This window comes from Cyprinodon tularosa, unplaced genomic scaffold (assembly GCF_016077235.1).
Source record: "Cyprinodon tularosa strain WSP-4 unplaced genomic scaffold, ASM1607723v1 ctg531, whole genome shotgun sequence".
NCBI lineage: Eukaryota > Metazoa > Chordata > Actinopteri > Cyprinodontiformes > Cyprinodontidae > Cyprinodon > Cyprinodon tularosa.
In genome coordinates this window covers 1,069,257-1,094,818 of record NW_024039265.1, presented here as the reverse complement: position 1 = coordinate 1,094,818, position 25,562 = coordinate 1,069,257, and the positions used below count along the sequence as shown (strand labels likewise).

General features: G+C 40.9%; 1 protein-coding gene across 4 annotated transcripts in view; it reads left to right on the top strand.

Moving 5' to 3' along the window:
* Positions 1-25,562, top strand: part of LOC119796028 (myosin phosphatase Rho interacting protein) — a 62,643-nt gene that overhangs the window by 30,840 nt on the left and 6,241 nt on the right. For 2 of the 4 annotated variants that reach the window (XM_038304335.1, XM_038304336.1), the window contains exons 10-18: positions 4,260-4,316; positions 4,601-4,669; positions 4,744-4,833; positions 4,909-5,018; positions 5,759-6,314; positions 7,571-7,708; positions 9,638-12,184; positions 23,222-23,369; positions 23,473-23,590. In XM_038304335.1, the coding sequence (XP_038160263.1) occupies positions 4,260-4,316; positions 4,601-4,669; positions 4,744-4,833; positions 4,909-5,018; positions 5,759-6,314; positions 7,571-7,708; positions 9,638-12,184; positions 23,222-23,369; positions 23,473-23,590 (3,833 nt within the window). The remainder of the gene's footprint in view (positions 1-4,259; positions 4,317-4,600; positions 4,670-4,743; positions 4,834-4,908; positions 5,019-5,758; positions 6,315-7,570; positions 7,709-9,637; positions 12,185-23,221; positions 23,370-23,472; positions 23,591-25,562) is intronic. The other 2 variants (XM_038304337.1, XM_038304338.1) reach the window with 2 other exon arrangements.

The window sequence follows — 25,562 nt, the reverse complement described above, 5'->3', positions numbered from 1 at the left end:
TATCTATATAGCTCTAATTCACAAGACATGTGAACTCAAGGAACTTTACAGTTCACCAGTTCATACAGTTAAATTGATTCAAAGTTTTCTATCTAAGGAAAACCAGTTGATTGCATTGACTCATTGACTTAAATACAATCCCTCACACTAAGCATGCCTGTAGTGACAATGGAGAGGAAAAACTCCCTTTTAACAGGAAGAAACCTCCAGCAGAACCAGGCTCAGTGTGAGCGGCCATCTGCCGAGGCCGACTGGGGTTCAAGGAGACAGAAGCAGAGACACAAAAAGCAGCTGTAAAAGGCGGCCCTGTCCAGGAAACCCACAGCCAGGCAGACGAGCTCCAAGCCAGCTCCCATGTCAGAGGATGAAGAGAGCACATCCAGCCAGTCACAGTCAGAAAAACAGGACTACACTGAAAAAAAGGCTGATCTTGAACAGCTATAAACAAAGGTGTTTATGGCAGCAGCACAGCTGATATTTCTCTCCAGGATGGAGTCACAGCCAAACAGGAACAGACGAGGAAAAGCTACTATGAGAAAAAGCAGAGAGAGTATAAAGTTAGAGATTGAATTAACAGATTCTGCAGACTGGGAGAATTGAGATAGAAGGATGAAATAGGGGTCTCTATGTCCTCCAGCAGTCTAAGCCTATAGCAGCATAACTAGAGATAGCTCAGGATAACCTGAGCCACTCTAACTATAAGCTTTATCAAAAAGGAAAGTTAAAAGTAGACAGGGTGTCTGCCTCATGGACTAAAACTGGTAGTTGGTTCCACAGGAGAGGAGCCTGATAACTAAAAGATCTGCCTCCCATTCTACTTTTAGAAATTCTAGGAACCACTAGTAAACCTGAAGATTGCGAGCAAAGTTCTCTGTTAGTAACATAAGGAACAATCAGAATCTGATGGAGCTTGGCCATTTAAGGCTTTATATGTAAGAAGGTTCATTTTAAATTCTATGATGTTCTTGTCTTTGATAACCAAATAAAACCCTGATAACGTCATCTTGTTGGCCTCTTTAGCTTATTATTATGTAAACAGCTGGATAGCTAAGTTAACCTGATCATCAGGTTTTTACATATCCTCTTGGCAAACGCATCCAGTTCTCCAGATTGTTTCCAGTTCGTCAGTCTTCATCAGCTGTCTGCCTGATGCTAACAAAACAAGGCTAAAAGGCAGCTAACGACTTCTGTAACTTAAATCAAAGACTTTCAAGTCCTGCTCAGCTGAAATGTTGCTGTTCTGTTTCTTGTTGTGGTCAAAGTTTCTAATAAATCAGATCAACACATTCTGCTACAAAGTTAAACCCACTTGTTGGCAAACAAATCCTGCAGTCTGAGGAATTAATGTTCAGTCTGACGCTTAGTGACCAATAAATGAGCAGGTTCAGATTTGTTCAGATTAAGAACTTCAAGCGAGACTGTTGGAAGGTCAGGGTGTTCCTGAGCGTCTCTGCTCTCCCAGACAAAGCCTCTCCTGTTCGGCTCTGTTCTGCTAAGCTGCGGGATCTGGGGTCAGCAGCATTTGCCGGGGGCCTCAGCATTACACAGAGAGCTCACTGGGTTCTTGTTGTTTGGGCTGACTGGTCAGAACTGGTTAGGCAATGCTGTCGAGAATTAAACCTTAGGAAATATCTCAGCGGGTATTAACCTCTGCCATTTTGTTTCTAGTTACCATGCAGGTAAATAAACAGTGTAGGAGATTGAGTTGCTTTAATATGAGCTTCTGACTTATTTCTGTTATTTCTGATGTTCCGCTGGCCTTGGTGGTACCAGGGTGAGGTTATTGTTGGCCAAACCTCCACACTGCAGGGGGCAGTGCAGCCCCCGCTGCTCTCTCTCCTTTCCAGGTTATTCTCCTCATTATGCTCCATGCATGCAAATGTTGCTCTTCTTCTTCTCTGTGTGAGAAGAGAACACTGCTTCCTGTGGCCACCAGTTGAACGGATGTCTGTGTTGTTGTTCCCACGGTTTGGACATGCAGCTCACCACTTGGCTCCACTCATGGCAGAAGCTGTCCCCGTTTAGTGGGCGGCATTAAACCGCTCCGTCCCACTGATGCACTGGAAAAAATCGAAATCTAGATAAGTCATCTTTTCTTAAAATAAGTGCATTTTTTCTTTGATTGAGGAGGTAACAGAGACATTTTGCCGATGGAACAAGACAATTTACTCTTAAAATAAGAAAACTCAACTGCATTGTTTTATTAATTTAGTAAAAACACTCATTCCATTGGCAAACTATCTTATTTACCTACTCAAATTGAGGGTAAATACACTTAATTTAAGAATATTTTACTTATTTCTAGATCGTTTTTCCAGTGTAGGGTCAGCTTCTCCCCACGGCTGACCGACTGGGAGTGTGTTGTGTGTCGTTTAGAAAAGTATTCAAACCCTTTTGTCTTGTATGTCATGTTACAACCACTAACACATACAGGAGCAGTTAGTTTGGATGGAAAAAGTGAATGAATTTTTTTTTTTTTTTTTTAACAGGTGTTATTTCAGATCAGCCCCGTATTTATCTCCATTTGTTTCCCTGGATTGTTAACCGACAAGCTTCAGTTATCCCACAGGATGATACTTCAACTATTATGCTTTTAATTATTAAAAGCTAATTTTACTTGTTAAGTAAAATGTCCAAATATTTATTTCAAAAATGTATCTCTTTCTGTATGGGCTTATAAGGACATGAGGCATTCGCTTGCAATTTGATTGACTCTACAGCAATTTATGTAAATCTGAGCTGGATTTTATTTAAGGGCTGAAAACCATATATCACACAGTTTTTACATTTATATCAATAAAACAAATTGAAAACTTACTGCTTTTTTTATTCCACCTCACCAGAGGTGGGTATACTACCCAAAAATACACAAGTAAAAGGTTTAAAAATGACTCGATTGTGAAAAATTCTGGGATAAAAACGCTACATGAGTATGAAGGACCTAGAGATTTAAATAATCAATTTGAAAAGCAGTTGCACATTTTGAATTGAATTATCAAAGAGGGATTGTACTGTTGTATTTAATAATCCATTATTAAATACTGGAATTTGAAAATGTATTTTTAAATCCTATTTCTGAGTGAAAATGTATTGATTATAAATACCTTTCCTATTTACACATTTAAAAAGGTTATTCCTTAATTCTTTAAATTTATTTCACCTTTTATTTTCCAACCCTTTTCTTGCATTTGCTTTTTCTTTTCACTGTCCTCTTTCCATTTACCTTCTGGTCCCAGAGCACACTGAAAACCAGTTCAACCAATGATTGTTGCTCCTCAGACATAACCAGCTCTCTTATTGGTTATTTTGTGATCAAAGGGTGGCAATCTAACCAATGAGGGCTGGGTCCCTCTGAGGAGCATCTCTGATTGGTTTAACTGGTTTTCAGGGACCAGAAAGGTCACAGAAAAGGTAAACTGAGGAAAGTAAAAACAAAAGGCAATATCAAAAAAAGGATTTGGAAATGGAAAAATGAAATTATAGTTTTAAATGTGGGGTTAGGAAAGATATATTAATAATGAGATTTGTGAATTGTCGTTAAATCTCATTTTAGAGACGGGATTAGAAAATGCATACAAATTCCAGTATTTGATAAATGATTAATAAATACAGCTTAGAAGTAATTCAATTAAAAATGTTCAAATAGAAAATTATTTTGAAATTCGACTTAAAATCGCATGATTTAAATGTTACATTTGAAATGGCAGTTTTTTTTTTTTTTTTTTTTTTTTTTTTTTTCAGTGACTCTCCAGGTCTTCCATACTCAGGGACTCAACCACTGATTTAATGGTTTATAAAACAATGTAAAGTTAAACAAGATATAAAGTTAGATAAAACTTCAGGTGTTTCAAAGAATGAAATTAAAAAAATAAATGCACAGTAATTGCACAATAACAAATGAAGGTAGAATTAATATTCTTCAACATATATTTTTTTAGGTATAAAACTTATAAAATTAATAGTTGCAGCATGTTGGAATAGGGCAAATTACTATATACTGTTTACGTTTTTACTGTGTATTTTTTTCCCATTCACTTTTCCATTGTTTGGGGAGGTTTTGATGAAACCTCCAGTAAAACAGTTTAGTGGTTGTAATGTGACAAAACGAAGATGCTTTTAAGGGTGTGAATACTTCACTGAGGACTTCTTTATCATCCTTATTCATCCAGAGGGAAGGAGTAAAGTGTTGCTTTAGCGCAAAGTTCAGCTTTAATTTTCATCTATGTTTTTTTTCTCTGCTGCTTGTTTCTTTGTTTTAGCCCGATTTGCTGAACTTCAAGAAAGGCTGGATGGTGAAGCTGGACGAGCAAGGCCAGGTACGGAGAGTCGCAAGCCCAAAACTGGGAAACGACCCCATGTTTGTTGGTCAAAGAGGCCAGAAGTAGTTTAAGCATCTGGAGGATTCTTGTAGCCTCTTGCATCCTCGCTTTCATGTTTTACCTCCGATGGAATGACAAGACGTTTGCTTTTATATATAAGAGATGAAAACTGCTGCTGCTGTCATGTAGAGCAGGTTTTTATTGACTGCTGGAGAGATTAGCTTTTTAAAATAATTTCTTATGGACTTTATGTGGCCAATCGCCTCTGTTGTCTTTCCTAGTGGAAGAAATACTGGTTTGTTTTGACGGATCACAGCCTGAGATACTATAAAGATTCAATAGCAGAGGAGGTGAGCTCATTCTTCCTTGTTTTGTTTTTAATTTTTTAAGGGATATCCTGTTAATCTTCTTATTCTCCCATCAGGCCTCTGATTTAGATGGTGAGATTGACCTTTCCAGCTGTTACAATGTGACTGAATACCAGGCTCAACGCAACTACGGGTTTCAGATCCATGTATGAACCTTTCCATTTCTGTTGGGCTTGTTCTTTTTAAAGATTTCTGCTCATTATGTGCTAATCTGCGTTCAGACTCAGGAAGGAGTCCACACTTTGTCGGCCATGACGGCAGGAATCCGTAGGAACTGGATCCAGGCGGTCATGAAGAACGTGAGACCATCCACCGCCCCCGATGTGGCCAGGTCAGTAGGCACTCGCTCCGCCCAGTTTGCAATGTCCTGCTCCATGTTGGCTGAACAGCTAAATGCTTTGAGAAAATATTAATCCTAGTTTTTATGGAGGTGGTCACACGCAACGCTTTTAAACATCAACAAAAAGCAGGAAGGCTGAACATACTGCAGCAAAGATGCCTGAATAAGATGCATCAGGTGACATTAGAAAGGTTATTGTAAGGAAAAACATGGCGGCTGAGGTTTACATTAGAAAAGCTTCCAGCTCTAAAGTAGACTGGTTAAGTATAACTTGGCAAACACGTCCCCACTGAAGAGTGTTGCTGTTAACAGAAGCTGTTTGTGCTTCACTGACTGGAAATAAATGTAAATTGTGAAAAACGTAACTGAAAATCTTTCAGGATTCTCTGTAGGGCTCTAGTTTTATAACTATTTCCAGCTTTGCTTTCTCTGTTCCTTTAAACAGAACGACTCATCTTGCCTCATCTGTTTCCATGATCCTAAGCATTTCATATCCCAGGTGTTACAGTTCTGCAGATACCTTTTTGGGTCAATCAGAGCTGTAGCAATGATGTGTCTCTGTTCTTCTGTAGCCCCATTAGGATCTAAGGCACCAGCTACGTTCATAAAGGACAGTTTAGAGAAGTCAATATGAGCGCTGTTCAGAGATGTGATGAGTTGTTCCATTTGATCCCTTTTCTGATGAATTGAACTCAGGATAATATTTCTCATTTTGTTTTCCTGCTCTTCAGCTCAACAGATGATCACGGCTCCTTCTCTGCTTTCGAGGGTCTTGCTAGACCGGATGTAGCTCAGCCTTCCTCCGATGCTTCTTCAGTGGAGAGAGAATCTGCTCCAGGCGTCATCAAAAGCAGAGCGCGAGAGCGAAGGCGAGAAGGCAGATCAAAGACGTTTGACTGGGCGGAATTCAGGCCGATCGCCCAGGCTCTGGCTCAGCAGAGGGCGCAGGAAGCCGAGAGCCTCCAGGCAGACAGAGCTGAGCTTGATCGCAGCAGGAGGAGAGAGGAGAGGCGGAAGAGATACGAAGGTGTGAGCAGCCCTGATCACACGTCTGTTACAGATGGAGGGAGGATAGAGAGCGAGGGCGACGACGGCGTCGAACGCGCCGTCTCTGCCAGCCCCACGTCTCTGCAGAAGCAGCAGAGGGTGGAGGAGGTGATCGAAGAACACTGGAGACAGGTGGAGAAGACGCCCATCCGGGAGGAGAGGAGGGTCCCTCTGCCCAACGCGGCGCAGTCCAGAGAAACCACAGAGCTGGAGCTCCTCCTGGACAGCTACAAGCAAGGGGTACGTTACCCAGAGAGCGCAGACAACAGCCATCATACTGTACTGTATTCTATATCACCTTTAAAGTCGTAGGGAAATCATATTTAAATGTCAAATCATTCTGGCTTAAACATGTATATAAATGTACTCTTTATTAGACATATATTGTCCCAAAATGTAGAATTGAGAATTAGATTAGCATTTACTTGTTCCACGTTTTTGCACAGAACTGCTTCTGGTTAATCGCAAAGCTGTACGTTTGGAAAAGAAGCTCGAGGCGGAGAAAAAGCTAGAGAACAGGGAAAATGCTAATTTCATAAAAAGTGGCTGGAAAACGAGGAATTCAGGACATAACTGCAACCTGTCGACGATAAAGATGACCAAGGATTTTGCCGTAATTGATATATATATATATGAGAGTCATGGATACTTGTTGATGGCATTAAAATTATTTCTTAAGAGCATTAAATGCATTAAATTAGAGTTACTCATTCCTGTATAAACCCTGTATTAGGATTAAAAACATCGTCCCAAGATGGAAATGTCTCACAGAACTTTGTTTAATCGGTTAAAGCACAAACCTACCCCGACACGACTGTAGCTATTCTTCTAAAATGTCCATAAACAGGAAGTGCAGATTTGGGCCAGACGTATATGAAAAATTGTGCAGCTGTAAATACAGCAATATATTTTCCTTGAGATAATTGGCAAAGGAGGGCCTGTATAAAAGATAACACTTTTATTTATTAAGAGAAAATTAAATTTTTCATTTTCTTCTGCTAAACAATGATATATATATATATTACATCTCTGGCATTGTTTAAAGTTTTTAATAAGGCCATATTGGAACATCGATGGTTTATGGTGAATTTATTCTACCTAACAGTGACAGAATTGGCCCAAATCAGAGTTTTTAGCCATCAGTGATCTGCCAGAATACATTTCTTTATAGTGGACAGGAGATTTTTCTGTGGATTTGGCATGCCGTCACATTAAAACACTTTAGCCGGTTTAACAGTGGAATCTGGCAAAATTGTCAGTTTGGCAACAGGGGAAAGTGGTTAATAAGTCTAAGTCTCAGTCTGGTTGGGAGAAAAACAGAGGAAATTTAGGGTGCGGCTGATCATTGTTGTCATTTTATAGCTGACTTTAAAATGGATTAAAGCTGGTATAACAGCCCTGCTGGTGTAGTTTCCATAATAAAAGAAGAACTGAGCATATTTAACTGATGTCCAGTTATTCCTGTTAATTAAACGGTGCAAACGTTTCACCTGCAGATAGAGGACCTGAAGGCCCAGTTGGAGAGCTGTCACCAGCAGCTCCTCGACTCAAACAAGCACAAGCAGGAGCTGGAGCTCCAGCTGAGAATCGCTCTGGAGCGAGAGCAGGACATCCGCTCCGGTTACATCTCCCCGGTGAGTCAGCAGGCGGCCTTACATTTAGTTAGCTCGGCTGTAGCAGATGGTTCAACAGTTCATGAAGTGCTGGGCAGTAACTTCCACCTTTATTGTAACATTCTTTGCATGTTAAGTTAATGTAATAAAACAATAGAAACTAGCATTAAATCTACAGACTCTATGGGTTTGAGGCCTTGCATGAGTTCATTGCATGAATCCAACAATAAAATCCTGTTATTCTACCGACTTTCTAATAGTCTCTACGTTCTCTCTGTTCTGTTTTAGAGCTCATTCTCCTTATTTCAGAAATGCATCGAATACAAACCACAACAGCAATGCCTGCTAGTTGCTAGGGTGACTTGCAGAGGATCATTTCACTCTAATGTGATAAACTTTCCTGCACATTCAATGCTTTCTGTTTAGGATCCACACACGGAGATGCAGACGAACACCAGTTCCTTAGAGCGAGTCTCTCTCGCTCCTTCTATTGTAAATTTACTTTAGGAAATTTGATCCTTAAGGTTCATTCTTCCTGATAAAGTTGGTTCCTTTTCGGCTCACTTTTTCTGCTGTATTGATTAGACATCCTTGAATAAAAAGTTCAGTAGAAGTCAGACAAAAAGGTGAAGAGCTGAATGACCTGCTCCTTTCAAAGACCAGTGAGTCTGAGTGAGCCTGGGTGGGGACATGACAGGCCTTTCATTTTATTTCATTTTTAAACACCACACTGAAAGTGAAAGTCATATTTTTTTATCTTTTAGTATGACCTTCCCCACTGAAGAGTGTTGTGGTTACTGGAACCAGTTTGGTATTTTGCAATCAGACCAGTTCCAGTCATTAGCTAGTGTCCTGGTGAATCTCTATAAAACACAAGATAACTACGAAGAGAATGTTTCACCATTTATTTCACAAATATAAGCTCTCTTCTCTTGTTATTTTTCCTTTTTGTTTGTAATATTTGCTCCAAATCTCAGAGTGACTTCAAATGTTCAGAGTTTGTATTTAATCAGAGTTTTTATTACAGTTAAAGCATTTCCCTTTCCCTCTGCAGTTTTCATCATCTACATTTTAGATATACTTATATAATATTAAAATGAAAAAAAATTAAAAAATGAAGCAAAATAAAAATAAAAAAAAAATTTAAAAACATATACTTTGTTCAAAATGCTGGTGTTTACCTATAGGAGCATTGTGTAAAATGGTAAACCTTCTATTTTTTGTCTAATTAGAGTGAAATATCCTTTGTAGTCATTATTAGATGTTGTTTCAAACCCTAAATAACATCTTTTGTTCTAATTTTTGGCATGGATGTCAGATTCATATCTTCTAATAATTTCTGCAAATCTCATCCTTCTGTTTTTCTCTTAACATTTTCCTGTAGAACTACAGTATATGATGACATAGCTGTGTGATGCCGTATTCCTGTTTATCGATGTAATAAAGGTTTTGGTAAAGCTGAGTTATTGACTGTTTTATATGATTTTAAGATATTTAAGGCTGAGGTGCCACTGCCTGTTTTTTTTTGTCTTGCTGTGAACGAACTGTATGGTTTAAGCCCAGTCCACTACATAGATTAGATTTTAATTAGATGAACACTGTCTCATCAGGAATAAATTGCACTGGTATGAGGAATATACAACCTTTGTATGCCCTCTGTTCTTGAGTTAACCTTCCAGCTGGAACTAATATTGCATTACTTACAACATGATGTAACAAATAACCATTTAACGCGCATGCTTCATTGTGATCAACTAACCTCGGACTTTTGTTTCCTTCCTTCTGCTTTTTTTTGTGCGATAACTTTGAAAGGAAATTAAAAAATAGAGTTGTAATTTTGTTTAATATGTAGGAATCGTAAAACTGATTTGAAAATGACAGCAAAATTATTAGCAAGCTTTTTGTCTCCCCTGCTGTGTGTTAACCAACTGTCTGGTCCCCTTTTCCAAGCTGGAGCATCCTTTGGGTCTGGAGGCTGACGTGACGCCCCAGATGAAGAGGCTCGAGCCGGTTAGTTCTCAAGCACAGAGTTTAACAAAGAAGTACCAGGAGACCAAAGAGCTCCTGAAGCTGCAAGAGCTGAAAAAGCGCAACATGCAGGCACAGCTTGGCCTTTCGCTTTCTCACCCCTCCGCCGAGGAGCCTAACCTTTCTGATCAGACGCCCCCCACCCTGGAAGGCGCTCCCTCTGAAATTGTCCAAAAACGAGTGAGCTTCTTGCTGGAGGACAGTGCAAATGTCATTCAGGAACTGGAAGATCTCCTGTCCGGTGAACCTCTGACTCTGAAGGAGCTCGGAAGTGTGTTGAAGCTTCATACCTTCGCTCAAAGTCCCGCAGGAAATCATGAACTTCAGCAGCTCTTAGAGACTTGGAAATGCCAGCAGGAGACAGAAAATGAAACTTTAAAAAAGAGCTTGGCCAGAGCAGGAGAGAGCATACGAGAATATGAAGCCCGTCTTCTAACCATGGAGGATATGATGGGAAAAGTTCAGAAGCAAAGTTTGGAGAAGCTAAAAAACCCCTACAGCAAAATAGAAAACCATTCAGAGAAAAGCGACGTTACGACAGGTTTGCTCTCCCAGAGGGTTGAGCTGTTAACAGGCGAAAACAGCGCATTAAAACAACGATGTCAGGAGATCGTTAACCAGCTGACGGAAGCCGACAGAGAAATAGACCGACTAAAAGCAGAACTCATCAACCAGCAGGGTGGGAAACAGCATCATCTGGTCTTGGAGGAGCTGAAAAGACTGAAGGCAGAACTGGCAGAAAATCAAGCTTACGCTATAGACAGGGAGTATTATGAGAGAGAGCTCAATGAGAAGTCTTTGAGGCTCCATGAAGCCTTGGTTACCTTGGAGGAACTAGGCAACACTCTTAAAGACACGGAGAAGAAGCTCCAGTTAAAAGAGGCCACACTAAGAGGGCTGGGATTCCAGGCAGACTACGAGGATGAGGACTTGCATCCAGACGAGGAACATTTTAGAGAGCTGCTTGACGCATCTCAAGCCAAGGTGCTGGAGGCCGAGGATAACCTTCGGATCACAGAGCAGCGCTGTGCAGAGCTGGAAGCCAGAAACAATGAATTAGTTGCACTAAACCAGAAAATAGAGCAAGTTAGCCAGGAGAGGCTAGCAGAAGCAGAAAATGAAGTGAGGATTCTAAGAGAGAGGTTAGAAATAAATAGTAGAGATGGACAGAAAGTTAGTGAGAGTGATAATTTAGGAGATAAGCAGGTTGACGAGGAAGGATTCTTAAAGGAAGTGGTAGCTGAGTTGGAGATGAGGTCTGAGGCATTAGATAAAGTCGTAGAGATGTTAGCAAACGTAGATGGTGGCGTAGAGACGATGCTTGGTCTTTTAAAAAGCACTTTATTAGGTTCTTGTAAGGAAGAACCTCTTTGCATCGGTGGAAATGAGATGAGTTCAGTGGTGGAGTGGGAATTCTGGAGCCAGCTGTTGAGAAACACAGAGTTAAAATCCGAAGAACAGAAACAGAGCGGTGTGTCAGAGCTGCTCCAGCAGATAAAGGCGCAGAAGAGCTTGGAGCTGCTGGGGAAGACTGATGGTTCCCAGCGAGAAGATGGTGAAATACCAGTGGATTTCACAACAATGTACAGCTGGCTGGATGATGAAACATATGCTATGATTCTTAGACAGCTAAGAGAAACGTTGGAGAGAAGGTCTCATGATTTGAAGCAGATTGCTTCCAGCCTCAAACTGAACAGAGATGATAAACTTCTTCCTGTGGCTCTAACGAGCTTTGGTTTCATGCAGGAACCTAAAAAGGCTTCCAGATATCTTCTGGATTCCCTCAAAGAAGCATGCTTGGCATATGTGATCGTTAGACTGAAGGCCCAGCATGAAATAGAGTTAAAGCAAAATGAGACGGCAGTGCAGACGGGGAGCCTGAATTGTCCAAACTGTCCTAAATTAAAAGAAGCTGCTAATGATCTCCAGTCCAAGCTGGAAGATCTTCAGAACCAGCTTTCCCTGGCCTCGCCCAAAAAAAGTGAAAGTGATTCTGTGGATCAAACCTCTGAGCTTCAAGACTTGGCAGCCAAGCACAAGAAGGAGTTAGAAGACATAAAAACCAACTATGAGAAGGAAGTTGAACAGTTGAGGCAGGAGGTTGAAAAGGCCAATGAAGCAATGCGCCTTCATTCGGAGAACAATATTAAAGAGATGGATTCCTTGACCGACTGCATGGAGAACCTGAAAAACAAGCACGAGGATGAAAAGAGGGAACTCCTCGAGAGATTCGAGCAGGAAATGGCAGAGTTGAGAAGCACGATGAGCCCGGCAGATGGAGAAGGGAACGAAACGGACGAGCACGCTCCGCCGCAGGAGGCCTCGGCCCAAACGTCAGCCCTGCGGGAGCGCATTCAGGAGCTGGTGAGCCAAGTGTCGACAATGGCCGAAGAGATGAGGCGACGGGACGAGCAGGGTGACGCAAACACCCTGAGGCTGAAATACGAGAGAGACCTGGAAAACCTAAAGGTGGAAGCGCTCCTTGTCGTTGCCGTCCTCCCATCGCTGATGCCTTGTTTTCCTTTGTGGCATTCCCAGATCCCATTCCTTCCCCAACCTAACCACCCCCCCCTCCTAACCCCGCTCTCTGTTCTTTGGCTCCTTGTGTCGTAAACCTTGTTTCCTCTGTGTTGCATGACAACTAACATCCCAAAGGGCTCATGTGACAATCCTTCAGTTGTGGTTGTAGAGCCATCAGCAGCTGATAAACTATCAACCAAAGATCTGCAAGAAGGAAGCACATTAGCCCCTATTCATCCCTAAGATTAAAATAGCAACTTTAGATTATGGAAGCAATGTTAAAACTGTGAAATATAGTGCAAAATTGGAATAACCAGATTTTAAAAGCCTTTAAGGTAACTATTGGCTGTTCACTTCCTCATTCCCTCATCTTTTCCATACTAACTGTTTAACTAAACGTGCTGCTTTTGCTCTATAATAAAGATGTTTTTATTTTTCAGTATTTAAAACCAACAAAGTGAACTTACTAGCTTTTGTCTGTTCCTCTGAAGCATGCAGAACTGTCTTTAGATGTCATTCAGATCATTTATCAGAATAATTGTGTAATGTATGTTTAGAATGAAGGAGTGTATTTGGAGAAGAGTTATCATAGCAGCCTGTTTACGTCTTATTGCATAGTTTTATGCCTTAATTAAAATATAACTACGATAGGCATGCATTGGCGGAACACTGGTTGGCGCACACAACCCATGTCAGAGGCCTTAAGGGCTGGATATCCTCCCGCAGCAGTGTGTCGCAGTGAGTGTGTCGCAGATATTTTTTGATTACTGCCGAATATTGAACCGTGGTCTGCGCTATATTATTTCACACCACAACGCAACAGGGACTATCAAGAACTAGCTGTGGGTCTAGACACGGCCGAGGCTGGGAGGAAGTGGGGCTAAGTTTGTGCGACAATGGAGGGACATGAGGGGGAAAAAGAGCGGGGATCCAGGTGGGAAAAGGGTCCCAGCGTTCTCACACACCTCGCTCTTCTAGCTGGTCCATCTTCACCAGTTGTTTTCCACAAGGCGGTTATTATAGCCAGTTTCACACTGCACTATTTTGCGTTGATCCGTTGCTGCTTGTTATGACGCGCCTGGCGGCTAACGTACCTGTCGATCGCGTGTAAACGTGATTCAAACGATCCTCTTGCAGTACATAAGTTGTTCCAGCCAGATGAACCATTTTGTGCATAAAAAATCATTTATTCCACAATGCACGGCCACAGGGATAACAACGACTCCGCCACAGCGGTCAAAAACTTGTATGCCCTTCCGGATTCAACACCTGTCAATTACCTGTCATCTCTTCATTTATATACTGGAGCCGACAGCCCCATCTAGTGATCACAAACAAAACAAACAAAAAAATAAATAAATAAAAAGAAACAAAAAATACACATATTTGGCTCCAATACACCGGCCCCTAATTGGCATAATAAACAAATATGCCAATTCTCAAACAATAATAATACAGGAGGCAATATGTGATACAAATGCAACATTCATTTAGACACCATACACCATGCAAAGTTTGGAAATTGGTCTCTCGATAATATTGGACTTAGTTTTCAATTTCACTGATCTCACGAAACCACGACTATCTGGAAACAATTCCAGAACCTTTCCAAGAGGCCAGGATCCTCGAGGCGCAGAAGGATCCATTATGACCACAATATCTCCAACAACGAGGTTTTTCCGCTTCTCGTTCCATTTCTGTCTTTCTTGAAGCAAAGGTAAGTATTCTCGAACCCATCTCTTCCAAAACAGATCAGCCAGGTATTGTACCTGTCTCCACCTTCTTCTTCCATACTGATCTTGCGGCGTAAACATTCCAGGGGGAAGTGAAGGCTTTCCTCGGAGCAAGAGCAGATGATTTGGGGTAAGTGGCTCCAAATCATTTGGATCATCTGAGAGGGTTGTAATAGGGCGATCATTCAAGATGGCTTCTGCTTCACAGAACACTGTACTTAGCCCTTCGTCATCAAGAATTTGCTGACGCAGCACTGAGTTAAGTACCTTTCTCACCAGACGAATCATTCGCTCCCAAACACCACCAAAATGTGAAGCGGCAGGTGGATTAAAAATCCAATTTATTTCCACCTGTGCCAAAAAGGACTTTATTGTGTCCTGGTTTAGATTAACAAGAGCTTCTTTCAGTTCTCTCTCAGCACCAACAAAGTTTGTTCCGTTATCAGACCATAACTGTTTAACTTGTCCTCTTCTGCTGATAAATCTTCTCAATGCATTGATGCAAGAATCTGTATCAAGTGTAGCTGCAACCTCCAAATGGATGGCTCGACTTGCCAGGCAAGTAAACAACACACCATATCTCTTGCAACATGTTCTTCCTCTTTTAACTTCAAAAGGCCCAAAATAATCAATCCCTGTATTAAAAAATGGAGGATTGTCTGGGAGAATCCTTGCAACAGGCAAGTCAGCCATTTTTTGCATTAAAGGTCGACTGTTATATCGCCTGCAGATGCTGCACTCACCAATAACCTTTCTCACAGCAGAATTTCCCTTTGTAATCCAGAACCTTTTTCTTACAGCCGACAGTGTATGTGCCCGTCCTGCATGTCCAAGAACCTGATGAAAATGTCTGAGGATTAACTTGGAGATGTGTTGTTCTTTGGCCAGAATTATTGGATGTTTTTCTTCGTCTGGCATTGCACTTCTATGAAGCCGGCCTCCAACTCTTAAAACTTTATCTTCCAAAACAGGATCCAATACATAGATAGGGCTCATACGGCTCACTTTAGAGTTGTGTGACAAGGCTTCAATTTCATGTTGGAATTTCTGCTGCTGACAGTACAAAATGATGAAGATCTCTGCATTTTGAAGCTCTGCCAATGACAAACTTCGACCTTTTGAGTGATTAGTTGTGCTTTGGCGCCTTCTTGTGTTCATCTGATGCACAAACGCATTCTTGTCCATTAAAGGGTCCAGCTGTTTTCTCCTTCTACATTTCTCCTTTAAGACACACTTCAGCCTGAGGTACCAAGCCACTGCTCTTTTAAGTCTTCTCCAGTCAGAAAAATGTGAAATAAGCTGGTCAGTAGGTGCAGGAGTGTTGAGGCCAATGATGTTAACTGCAGCCTCCTTCTTAATCTCTTTGTCGCTGACATCTAATTCTACATCAATCACCCCTTTGGGCCACTTTTCTTCATCTTTCCACAAAAATTGTGGTCCATCCAGCCACATCCTGGTTTTCAGGAAGTCTGAAACTTTCATTCCACGAGACACATAATCAGCAGAATTTTCTTTTGTACTGACATGATTCCACTGAGTAGGTTCAGAGAAATTTCTGATGGTTGCAATTCTATTAGCAACAAATGTGTGAAAGCGTCTGTCTTCATTATTAATGTATCTCAACACAGATGTGCTATCAGTCCAGAACATTGATTTATCCAGTTGCATATTCAGCTCTGCTTTGACCATGGCATCCACCTTCACAGCTAAGACAGCAGCTGACAGTTCAAGCCTGGGAATGGTGATAACCTTTAGTGGTGTTACTCTGGCCTTCCCCATAAGGAAAGCAACATGAATGATGTTTTCATAATTTATCATACGAATATACACAACAGTTCCATATCCAGTTTCACTAGCATCTGAAAAATTGTGCAATTGTGCATGCTTTATGGCTCCAAACCCCACAGGTTTTATGCAGCGGTCAACACTAAATGTGGATAGTAGCTCAAGCTCCTCCAGCCATTTTTTCCATTTGTGCAAAATATCTTGTGGGAGTGCATCATCCCAGCCACAGCTTCTTCTGCACAGTTCCTGCTGCATAAGTTTTGCCTGCAATGTTACTGGTGCCAGGAAACCCAAAGGGTCATATACAGAACTATTCACGGATAACATTCCCCGTCTGGTCAGGGCTTGCTGGTTCAGCTTCATCTTAAACTGGAAGGCATCAGTCTCCACACACCACTGCAGACCCAAAGCTCTTTCCATTGGAAGCTTATCGATATCCAGATCCAACATTTTCAGATCTTTAGCCCTCTGCTCTTCTGAGATGGCCTGCAGAACAACACGACTGTTGCTTATCCATTTTTCCAATGTGAAGCCTCCTTTTTCACACAGAGCAACAAGATCTTTTATCAAATGGATAGCTTCCTCTTCTGTGGCTGCACTTTTCAGGCAATCATCAACATAAAAGTTCTGTCTTACAGTTTCTATGACCTCTGGTGGAAATTCATTCTGATTGTCTTGGGCAGTTCTTCTTAAAGCAAAGGCTGCACAGCTGGGGGACGAGACAGCTCCAAATAGATGGACCTTCATTCTATAAGGCACTGGTTCCTGTGTAATGTCCCCATCTGGCCACCAGAGAAAGCGGAGAAAGTCTCGATCTCCTTCTGGCACCTGTACTTGATGAAACATAGCTTTAATGTCTCCCATTATGGCTATTGACTCTTCTCTAAACCTCAGAAGGACCCCCAACAGAGTGTTAGTGAGGTTGGGGCCTGGCAGCAACTCACTATTCAAGGACACTCCTTTAAACACCGCAGCACAGTCAAACACCACTCGTAAAGTTCTCTTTTTTGGATGGTAAACCCCATGGTGGGGAATGTACCAAATTCTTCCATTGTCACAATGCAAAAGATGCTCAGGTACACGTTCTGCATACCTGCATGAAATTATGTTGTTCATATACTCCACATACTCCTGGTGAAAGTTCTGATTGAACATGAATCTTTTCCTGAGACTTCGTATTCTTTGTTTGGCTACTGCAAAATTGTTTGGTAGACAGACATCCATTCTTTTAAATGGCAGGTTCAAGCAATATTTTCCATCCTGTATTGCTGCAGATGTTTCCATAATATTGAGAAACTTTTGGTCTTCTCTAGACATTTCTTGTTTATCAGTTGATCCTTCACAGAAATCATGATTGTACTGGCTCTTGAGCAGTTCCTCCAGCTTGTTCACTGAAATTCTGTTCACTGTTACAGATGGATCTTCTTGAACACCACTGCTATCCAAGGGCCCATTGACTACCCAGCCAAGTACAGTTCTGACAGCATATGGGCCATTATCTTTACTGTTAATGACTTCCCAAGGTTCTAATAACCTTGGAGCATTGGTACCAATCAACAGATCAACCTCAGAATTTATAGATGGCATTTTAATGCTTGACAAATATGGCCATTTTATTAAATCTTTTGATGTTATCATATCATTTTTGGTCACAGGCATTTGTCTCTGTGTGATAACTTCTGGCAGAGGGCAAAATGTATTGCTCTCAAGACCAGCCACCTCAAGATCACACAGAGAAAATGCTGGACTTATTTTAGATTGGCCCATTGTTCGAAGAAGCACTTGTGTTCGCTTTCCAGTGAGGTTCAGTTGATGCATTAGCCTTTCAGAGCAAAATGTTCCAGTGCTACCTGGATCCAAGAAGGCATATGTTTGGATGGTGCATTGTCCTTTTATTGCTTTAACCTTTACAGGGAGCACTGACAGCATTCCACGATCCTTACCGGCCCCTGTATGGCCACAAGTTGCATTCACAATTGAGGAGGATTCCGATATTTCTGTTTCAGACTCAGGAGAACTTGTTTCTCTTCTTATATGTAGCACAGTTGGATGCCTTTCATTGCAAATTTCACAAGTTAATCGTGCTTCACAGTTCCTGCTGAGGTGGCCCCGCTGCAGACAGCCAAAACATAATCCTTTTCTTCTCAGCAGAAAAACTTTGTCCTTGTGAAGTTTTCTTTTAAATTGTTTGCATTCTTCTAGTGGGTGGGCTTCTGAACAACAAGCACAACAGCAATCACTTCCTCTAGTTGCAGCATGTTGCTGATCAACCTCTCCTGAAGCATTTACAGATGTCACAGTGCTAGCCACTACATTCCCCTTGGTCTTAATCCCAGGTTGCCGTTGACGACTAATGGATGATGTACTGAACCCGTAATCTTGTAATTCTCCAAAAAAAGGATCTGACAAAATCTTAACATGTCGTTCAATGAATGCAACCATATTACTAAATCCTGCCCGGTGTCCAGTTGTCTCCATTATATCATAGGCCTTATTTCTCCAATGCTCTCGTAACTTATATGGCAGCTTAGCAAGGATTGCTCTCATATTTACGGGCATGTCAAGCTCTTGCACATACTCCAGCTCTTCCATTACATTACAGCAGCCACGCAAAAACAAAGAATAACTCTGCAATGCCCTTATATCCTCAGTTCTTATTGTTGGCCAAGACAAAGCCTTGTTAATATATGCAGTTGCAACCTTGTAAGGGTTTCCAAAATGTTCTTGCAATAAAGTCTTTGCTACAGTATAGCCATAATCGGGATCCATATGCTGACAACTGCGCACCAGCTCATGAGGCTGACCTTTAGTAAACTGTTCGAGGTAGTACAAACAGTCAGCATTAGTTGTTTTGGTTTCAACTCCTTGTTCAAAGGCTTTAATAAAGGCTTTGTATTGTAAAGGATCACCATCAAAAACAGGAATGTCCCGTGGTGGGAGAGTCATACTCCGTTGCTGCTTTACTAAGGCTGCTGTGATTTCAGTTTGTCTGCTCATAATGGTAAGAAGTTCTTCAGGTAATTGTAAACTGTTAGATGGTTGGGTTGTACTCTTGTTATGTGGACTCCCAACAGGGTACTGTTTTGTTGCTGTGGTTCTCTTTGATCTTACATCCATATATTTATTTTCCTTTGATGCCAATTTTAGTTCATCTCTTTGTTTAATTTGGTTTACACCATCCTGTTGAGTTGTTGGATTTTCAATTTCATTTTTAGGAAGAAACTCTTTTACAGATGGGTCCAAACTTTGTTTCAATCCCTTTTCCTTTGTTTTCTTTTTATAGTATGAGCTCACTGAGTTTGAAGTTTGTGAGGAACACTCCAGCTTTTTATACATCTCCATCTGCAAGTCAGATTCAGCCAACTCAGTTTCCAGTGCAAGCATCTCTTTTCTTTTCCTCAATTTTTCCTCCTCTTCTTCAATAGCATGTCTTTCCTTTATAGCCTTCACACGGGCCAAAACTGAAGCCCTTTTGGCTGCTGCCTTTAACTTTACAGATGAAGTGATGCTGGAATTAACACTCCTTTGTGAATGTCCACTAACATTTGACACACTGTCAGTGGGATTTACACCATCGTCATCATCATTATCATCATTTTTGCTCATTTCAGTTTGAGAGAGCCACTTATTCACACTAGAAATACACTCATTATTAGAAATCATTTTTGCTTTAAACCATACTTCATGATTTTCTTTTTCATCATGTGGCAAAAAACCCAAAAAAGACTCATGCAAACATTTAGCATCATCACACAACTTAATCAACATATCAAGAGCACTTAAAACTTTTGTTCTTTCACCTTTAGACATTAAATCATGAATTTCATATCTTATATTACCCGTTTTGTTTAATTTTGATTTTCGTTCCTTTTGTAATGTTTCAAGTTTTTCAGCCAAGGCCTTTTCTGTTAATTTAACAGTACGTTTTTGAGTTTCCCCACCGGTAGCCATCTGTTCAATCTCAGTATTTTTGTCCATTTCCATAATGCAAGGGTCCACTTGGAAGAACGCGCGAACAACAACTAATAAATGAGCCTCGAACGCAAAGAGGTATGCCCAATTATTATTTAAACGACGCAGTTACCAATGCATTGGTTTTAATGTGTGCACACAAAACAAAAACAAAAAAAACAAAAAAAGAAGGCCATCAAGGTGTAGCGCTACACATACCTCGTTGGGCGCCTGTTGACATTCCGTGATCCAATCCACGACGACATTCAAAGGTCCAGGAACTCCATCCAGCGATCTGATCCTCCTCAATCTCTGACTGTCACCGCGTCCATATGATCCGTTGCTGCAGCGGCCGCAGCCTGATGCTTAAGCTCTTGTAGCAATAGTCCAAGTGACGAACACCAGCTCATCTCAGCCCAAACTGTCTCAGTCTGCTCCACGTAGTCTCCATTACTTTGTTCAAAGACATCGCAGTTCATCAAAGTTCGAATAACAAAGGGCAAGTTTTTGACAGTATTATAGCCAGTTTCACACTGCACTATTTTGCGTTGATCCGTTGCTGCTTGTTATGACGCGCCTGGCGGCTAACGTACCTGTCGATCGCGTGTAAACGTGATTCAAACGATCCTCTTGCAGTACATAAGTTGTTCCAGCCAGATGAACCATTTTGTGCATAAAAAATCATTTATTCCACAATGCACGGCCACAGGGATAACAACGACTCCGCCACAGCGGTCAAAAACTTGTATGCCCTTCCGGATTCAACACCTGTCAATTACCTGTCATCTCTTCATTTATATACTGGAGCCGACAGCCCCATCTAGTGATCACAAACAAAACAAACAAAAAAATAAATAAATAAAAAGAAACAAAAAATACACATATTTGGCTCCAATAGCGGTCATACAAACAAAACAAGCCAGTAAGGTACTAAACAGGAAATTCGCATAGAGTAGAGCGGATGTATGGAGAGGTGCAGCAGAGTGTCTGTAGAAGGGGCGGGAGCACCATTGCATTCACTGCGACACACGCAGACGACCTGGTTTCTGAGTATAAATCAGCCTTCAGTCCTGGACGTAGCCGACCCGGGTTCCAATCTGGCCTGTGGTCCTTTGCCGCACGCCTCTCCCCCCTCTCTCATACCTGCTTTACTGTCTGCCCACTTTACAATAAATGAGCCACTAGTGACGCAAGAAACCTGGATAAAAATAACTAGGATATAAGTTTTATATACTTTCATTTTGACAAACAACCTGAGGATCTATGCTCCGTTTCATGTTGAACCTACCTTACAAAGTTTGGTGTCAAATCCAGCAAATTAGAGCACAAACTGATCATATATTTTATAGAACAATAAAGGTTCATTGAGAAGTAATTTAGAGACCTATATAAACTATTGATTTAAAGGAACTCCAGCTTTTAAAAGTGCTAATAGATCATTTCCTGTCTCATTTTGCACCCCAACTGGTTTTAGAGTGAAAGTTTGGTTGACCGACTTTCTAAGTCGGTATTTGGAATTTAGGGGCGATTGATCATTTTTCAATAACTTGGAAATTCTGACTTTTAGGAACAAATGAAACACCTCCTTGCATTTTATGTTGTTAGAGGGTCACTATACTGTCACCTGATCTTTATTTCTTACAATTATTCCATACTGATATTTCTGAAAGATTGATATTAAATCACTGCTGGATACCTTTGCCAGTTAATCATAGTTATCCAAAGTATTAAAGAGAAGGAATGGATGATTCACTGTAGTAACTGGTCATAGCTAGCATCTCATCTTTATTTCTACTCTGCAAACATGCTCTAAAAACAAGTAACAATGTCTTAAAATAAGAATATTTACCCTTGGTTTGCATAGGTAAATAAGATGAGGGCGACAGTGGCGTTGGATGTGGGAGTTTGCCCTGTAATCGAAGGGTTGACGGTTCAAGCCCCGACTCCGACTTTCAGTGTCGTTGTGTCCTTGGGCAAGACACTTCACGTGCATTGTCTACTGATGGTGGTCAGAGGGCCCGGTGGCGCCAGTGTACGGCAGCCTCGCTTCTGTCAGTGAGCCCCAGGGCAGCTGTGGCTACGATGTAGCTTGCTACCATCAGTGTGTGAGTGTGTGCGTGAATGGGTGAATGAATGTAGTGTAAAGCGCTTTGGTCAAGTCTCCTAACCTGAATAAAGTACATGCCATTTACCATTTACCATTTGATCTGCCAGTGGAATAAGTATTTTTACCCTTAAAATGAGATAATTATTTATTATGCACTTTAAATAAGAGACTGCAGTTGTTTTGTTTTCCTATTTTAAATGCAGATTGTCTTATTTAGTTGGCAAAGTCCATTGGCTTACTTTGGCTTACTAAGATTTCTATTTTTTTTTAACAAGACAATTTATATATAAAATAAGAAAAAAACAATTTAATTGTCTTATTTCAAGTGTATATTATCAAATTACCTTATTTTAAGGGTAAAAATCCTCATTCTAATCTTATTTAACTACTCAAATTAAGGGTAAATACACTTAATTTAAGACATTTTGACTTATTTCTAGATTCTTTTTGTAGTGTGAACTTTCCACCCTTGTCTGGTGAAACTTTATATAGTGGAAAACTCTAAATTCACCTCTCGTTATTTTTACATTAAAATTGATATAGACCGATAAGTTCTGCAGTTAAAGCTGTGACTAAAATGTCAGTATACCTTATTACTTTGATCAGACTCTTTTAAAAATACCTGTATTTTTCAGCAGAGGCTGCCCATTTACTGCAGGTTAGTTGTTTTTTGTTTGTTTCAAGTAGGGATTATTTTTTTCTAAGGAAAATGTATTTTTTAGCTTCATTCTAGAGGGGAGATAAATGATTTGAACAAACATGAGGACATCCTAAAGGTTTCACACATGTTCAGAGTCCAGCAGGTCTGGTTCAGAGTGAGACTGTGCCCCTGCTGTGACCTGGATCTTTCTAAACACTAAATAAATGACTTCACAAGCTTCTGAAGCTGCTCCGTCGGATGTTGGAGCAGAAGGTTTACATTAGCTCCATGTTGGTGGGGGAGGGGGACTTTTCCACCTCTCCCTAATTCCCTGGGTCAGTTCCCCCAGTGAGGAGGACACTCCTGTGGAAATCTCTCACTCAGAACACACTGGAGTGTTGTTTTGTCCTGTTATTCATGGTGTCCATCAGTGTAGCCCAGCATTCTGCCATCAGTTAGATAAGATTCAAATTCTGCAGATGATGTTTGGATAAAAAGGGATTTTCTTCTTGTTTGACGATTACAGGAAGTGGCAGCTCTTCATTCTTTCCTCCTCCTCCGACCGTCTGTGCCTTTCTTCTCCGTATCGTGCTTCCTGTCGTTCCTCCTAACCCTCTGTCCTCAAACACACTCCTCTTGCTCATGGCTGAAAGACTCTAACCTTGTTATGAAATTTAAAGGGGCATGGATTACCCTCCCCTCAGCCGACATGAGCAGGTACCAAACTTATCTGCAGATAAACTAGAACTGCGACGCTTGTTGTCTTGCAGGCCACCTGTGAGCGAGGCTTTGCCACCATGGAAGAGTCCCATCAGAAGGTGATCGAAGAGCTACAGAGGAAACACCAGAGGGAGCTGGAGAACCTGAAGGAAGAGAAAGAGAGACTGTTGGAGGAGGAAACGGCAGCCACAATTGCTGGTAAAAGCTACCTTCACTGCCTCATGCTGCTGTGATAAAAAAAAAAAAAAAAAAAGACCCAGAGAAATCTCTTCTGACTGTGTTTTCCTGCCTTTTATCTCAGCTATTGAGGCGATGAAAAACGCTCACCGGACGGAACTGGAGAAGGAGCTGGATAAAGCCCGCAAGGCCAGCAGCAACAACGAGAACGCAGATATAGAAGAGATCCGCAGACAGCATGAGTGAGTGCTGCGGTCATCAATCGGAGGCCGGATAAAGCCTCAGTCTCAAGCAGAAGGAGCCCAGTAGACCCTCTAGCCTCTCCTTCCTGTCATTAGCATTCCCAGCTAACTTAGTTTGTACACAAATTGTTGGGATTCTTCTCTCCATTGCTTTAGATGCCCTTACTGAGGTCATGTGTATTTTCAGTAAACTACCATCACCACTTGATTGGCGCCGCTGTTTGTTTTAGAAACATGACAGGCTGTTCTTTCTGCCAACATTGCTTTGAAAAAGAAGCAGCTGCAGAAGTTTGCAGTTCAGGTGGGAAAATCTGTAGAGAGATTGCTGATGGTGAAAGAAAAATAAGTTTTCAGTTTGACACCAGAGGTTTAGGCAACAGCAAAAAGGCCACAAAATGCTATGTGAAAACAAAGCAACATGTGTTTATGTTGCTGCTTTCAATGTTAGAAAGTCAAAGGCTTTTTATTTATTTCTGTATCTATGCTACTTCTAGAAACAATCTTAAGTTCTAATAAAAACCAGCATCTTGTTTTAGCCTCACCTAGCAACGGCGGCCAAAAACACATGATAATATGACATTACTTTTACATCTTACTCTGAAGATAGAGTTTAATACTGAAATTAATCCCACAGACCATAATAATAGCATTAATATGTGCCCAAAAATGTTCACTTGCACTGAAGTACTGCTAAAAACACAGACACATAAAGGTTAGCATGATGCTAATTTGCATATAATACCCCATAGGGATACTAATGCTATTAGCAGCTTAAGTTTTTTTTCTTTTTTCAAACTTAAACAAATTGTTTCTTAAATCTTAGACAAACCCAGCCTTTATACAGAATACCACACAGACAGATGTTTCTAGGCAGATGAGAAAATCAAGTACACAATTTAATGCTGCAGCAAACATTGATTATGTAATTTTGATCAAAATAAGCTTATTTGCATAAAAGTGAAAGACCTCTACAAAAAGCTCAGCCTGGAGGAGCTGGAAATGTGAGGAATTGAGGAGGTATAAACTCATTATTGGATTGAAGTGTCATGGTAGACCAATGATAATGTTTATATCGGAGGTCTTCAACAGGGGGTCCACTGCATGGGGGTCGCGAATGTTTTGGTTGACTAGACTTTTTTTATATTCCCTCCTGCAATTTTTTCCACTAATTGAAATGTCTTTAAATACACATTAACATGTATTCAACACACTGTAGTAAACAGATAAATGGAGGCAGAAGATGTCTTTCAGTTATCAATGCACACATTCAGCGACACACAGGAGCTCTTTCAAGCTGGGCACCGTTTCATTTACAACACCTGTCCCATCAAAAAGGAATAAGAATCAGAAATACTTTAATAATCCCAGGGAGAAACTACTTTAGTTACATTACTCCATCTGTAATAGAGTGACTATAGGACCAGTTTAATATAACACAATTTCATTCAATATATATATATAATTAGGGGTCCCCGCTCCATCTCACCATCAGTTTGGGGGTCCTTGGCCTGGAAAACGTTGAAGGCGCTTGATTTAAAGGAAAATATAAAAGATCTCTTTAAAGGGCAAAAATATTTGCAGAAGAAATTTTACAAAACTGCTGAACTGTATGAAGAAATTAGTTGCCGCCAACTTTACAGCAGTTCAGTTTAGTTTAATTTCTGCTGAAATTGATCTACTGCAAACATGTTAATTTATTCAAACTATAGACTTAATTCATCTAAGCTGATCTCAGTATAAAAGCTGTTGTCAGCGTTGCTAATGTCAGTCATCACTGAGCTGCTGGTTTTCTCCTGATCGATGCACATTTCTTATATGACTAGTGTCCCGATACGATACCCGATACCTGGCTGTGCAGTATTGGTCGATACCGATACCATCTGTTTGAGATTAATGTGCGTGTGTGTATATATGAAGAACTGCATACTACTTGGATGTAAAATAATTGCCATCATGGCTTTTTCAAGCTGCT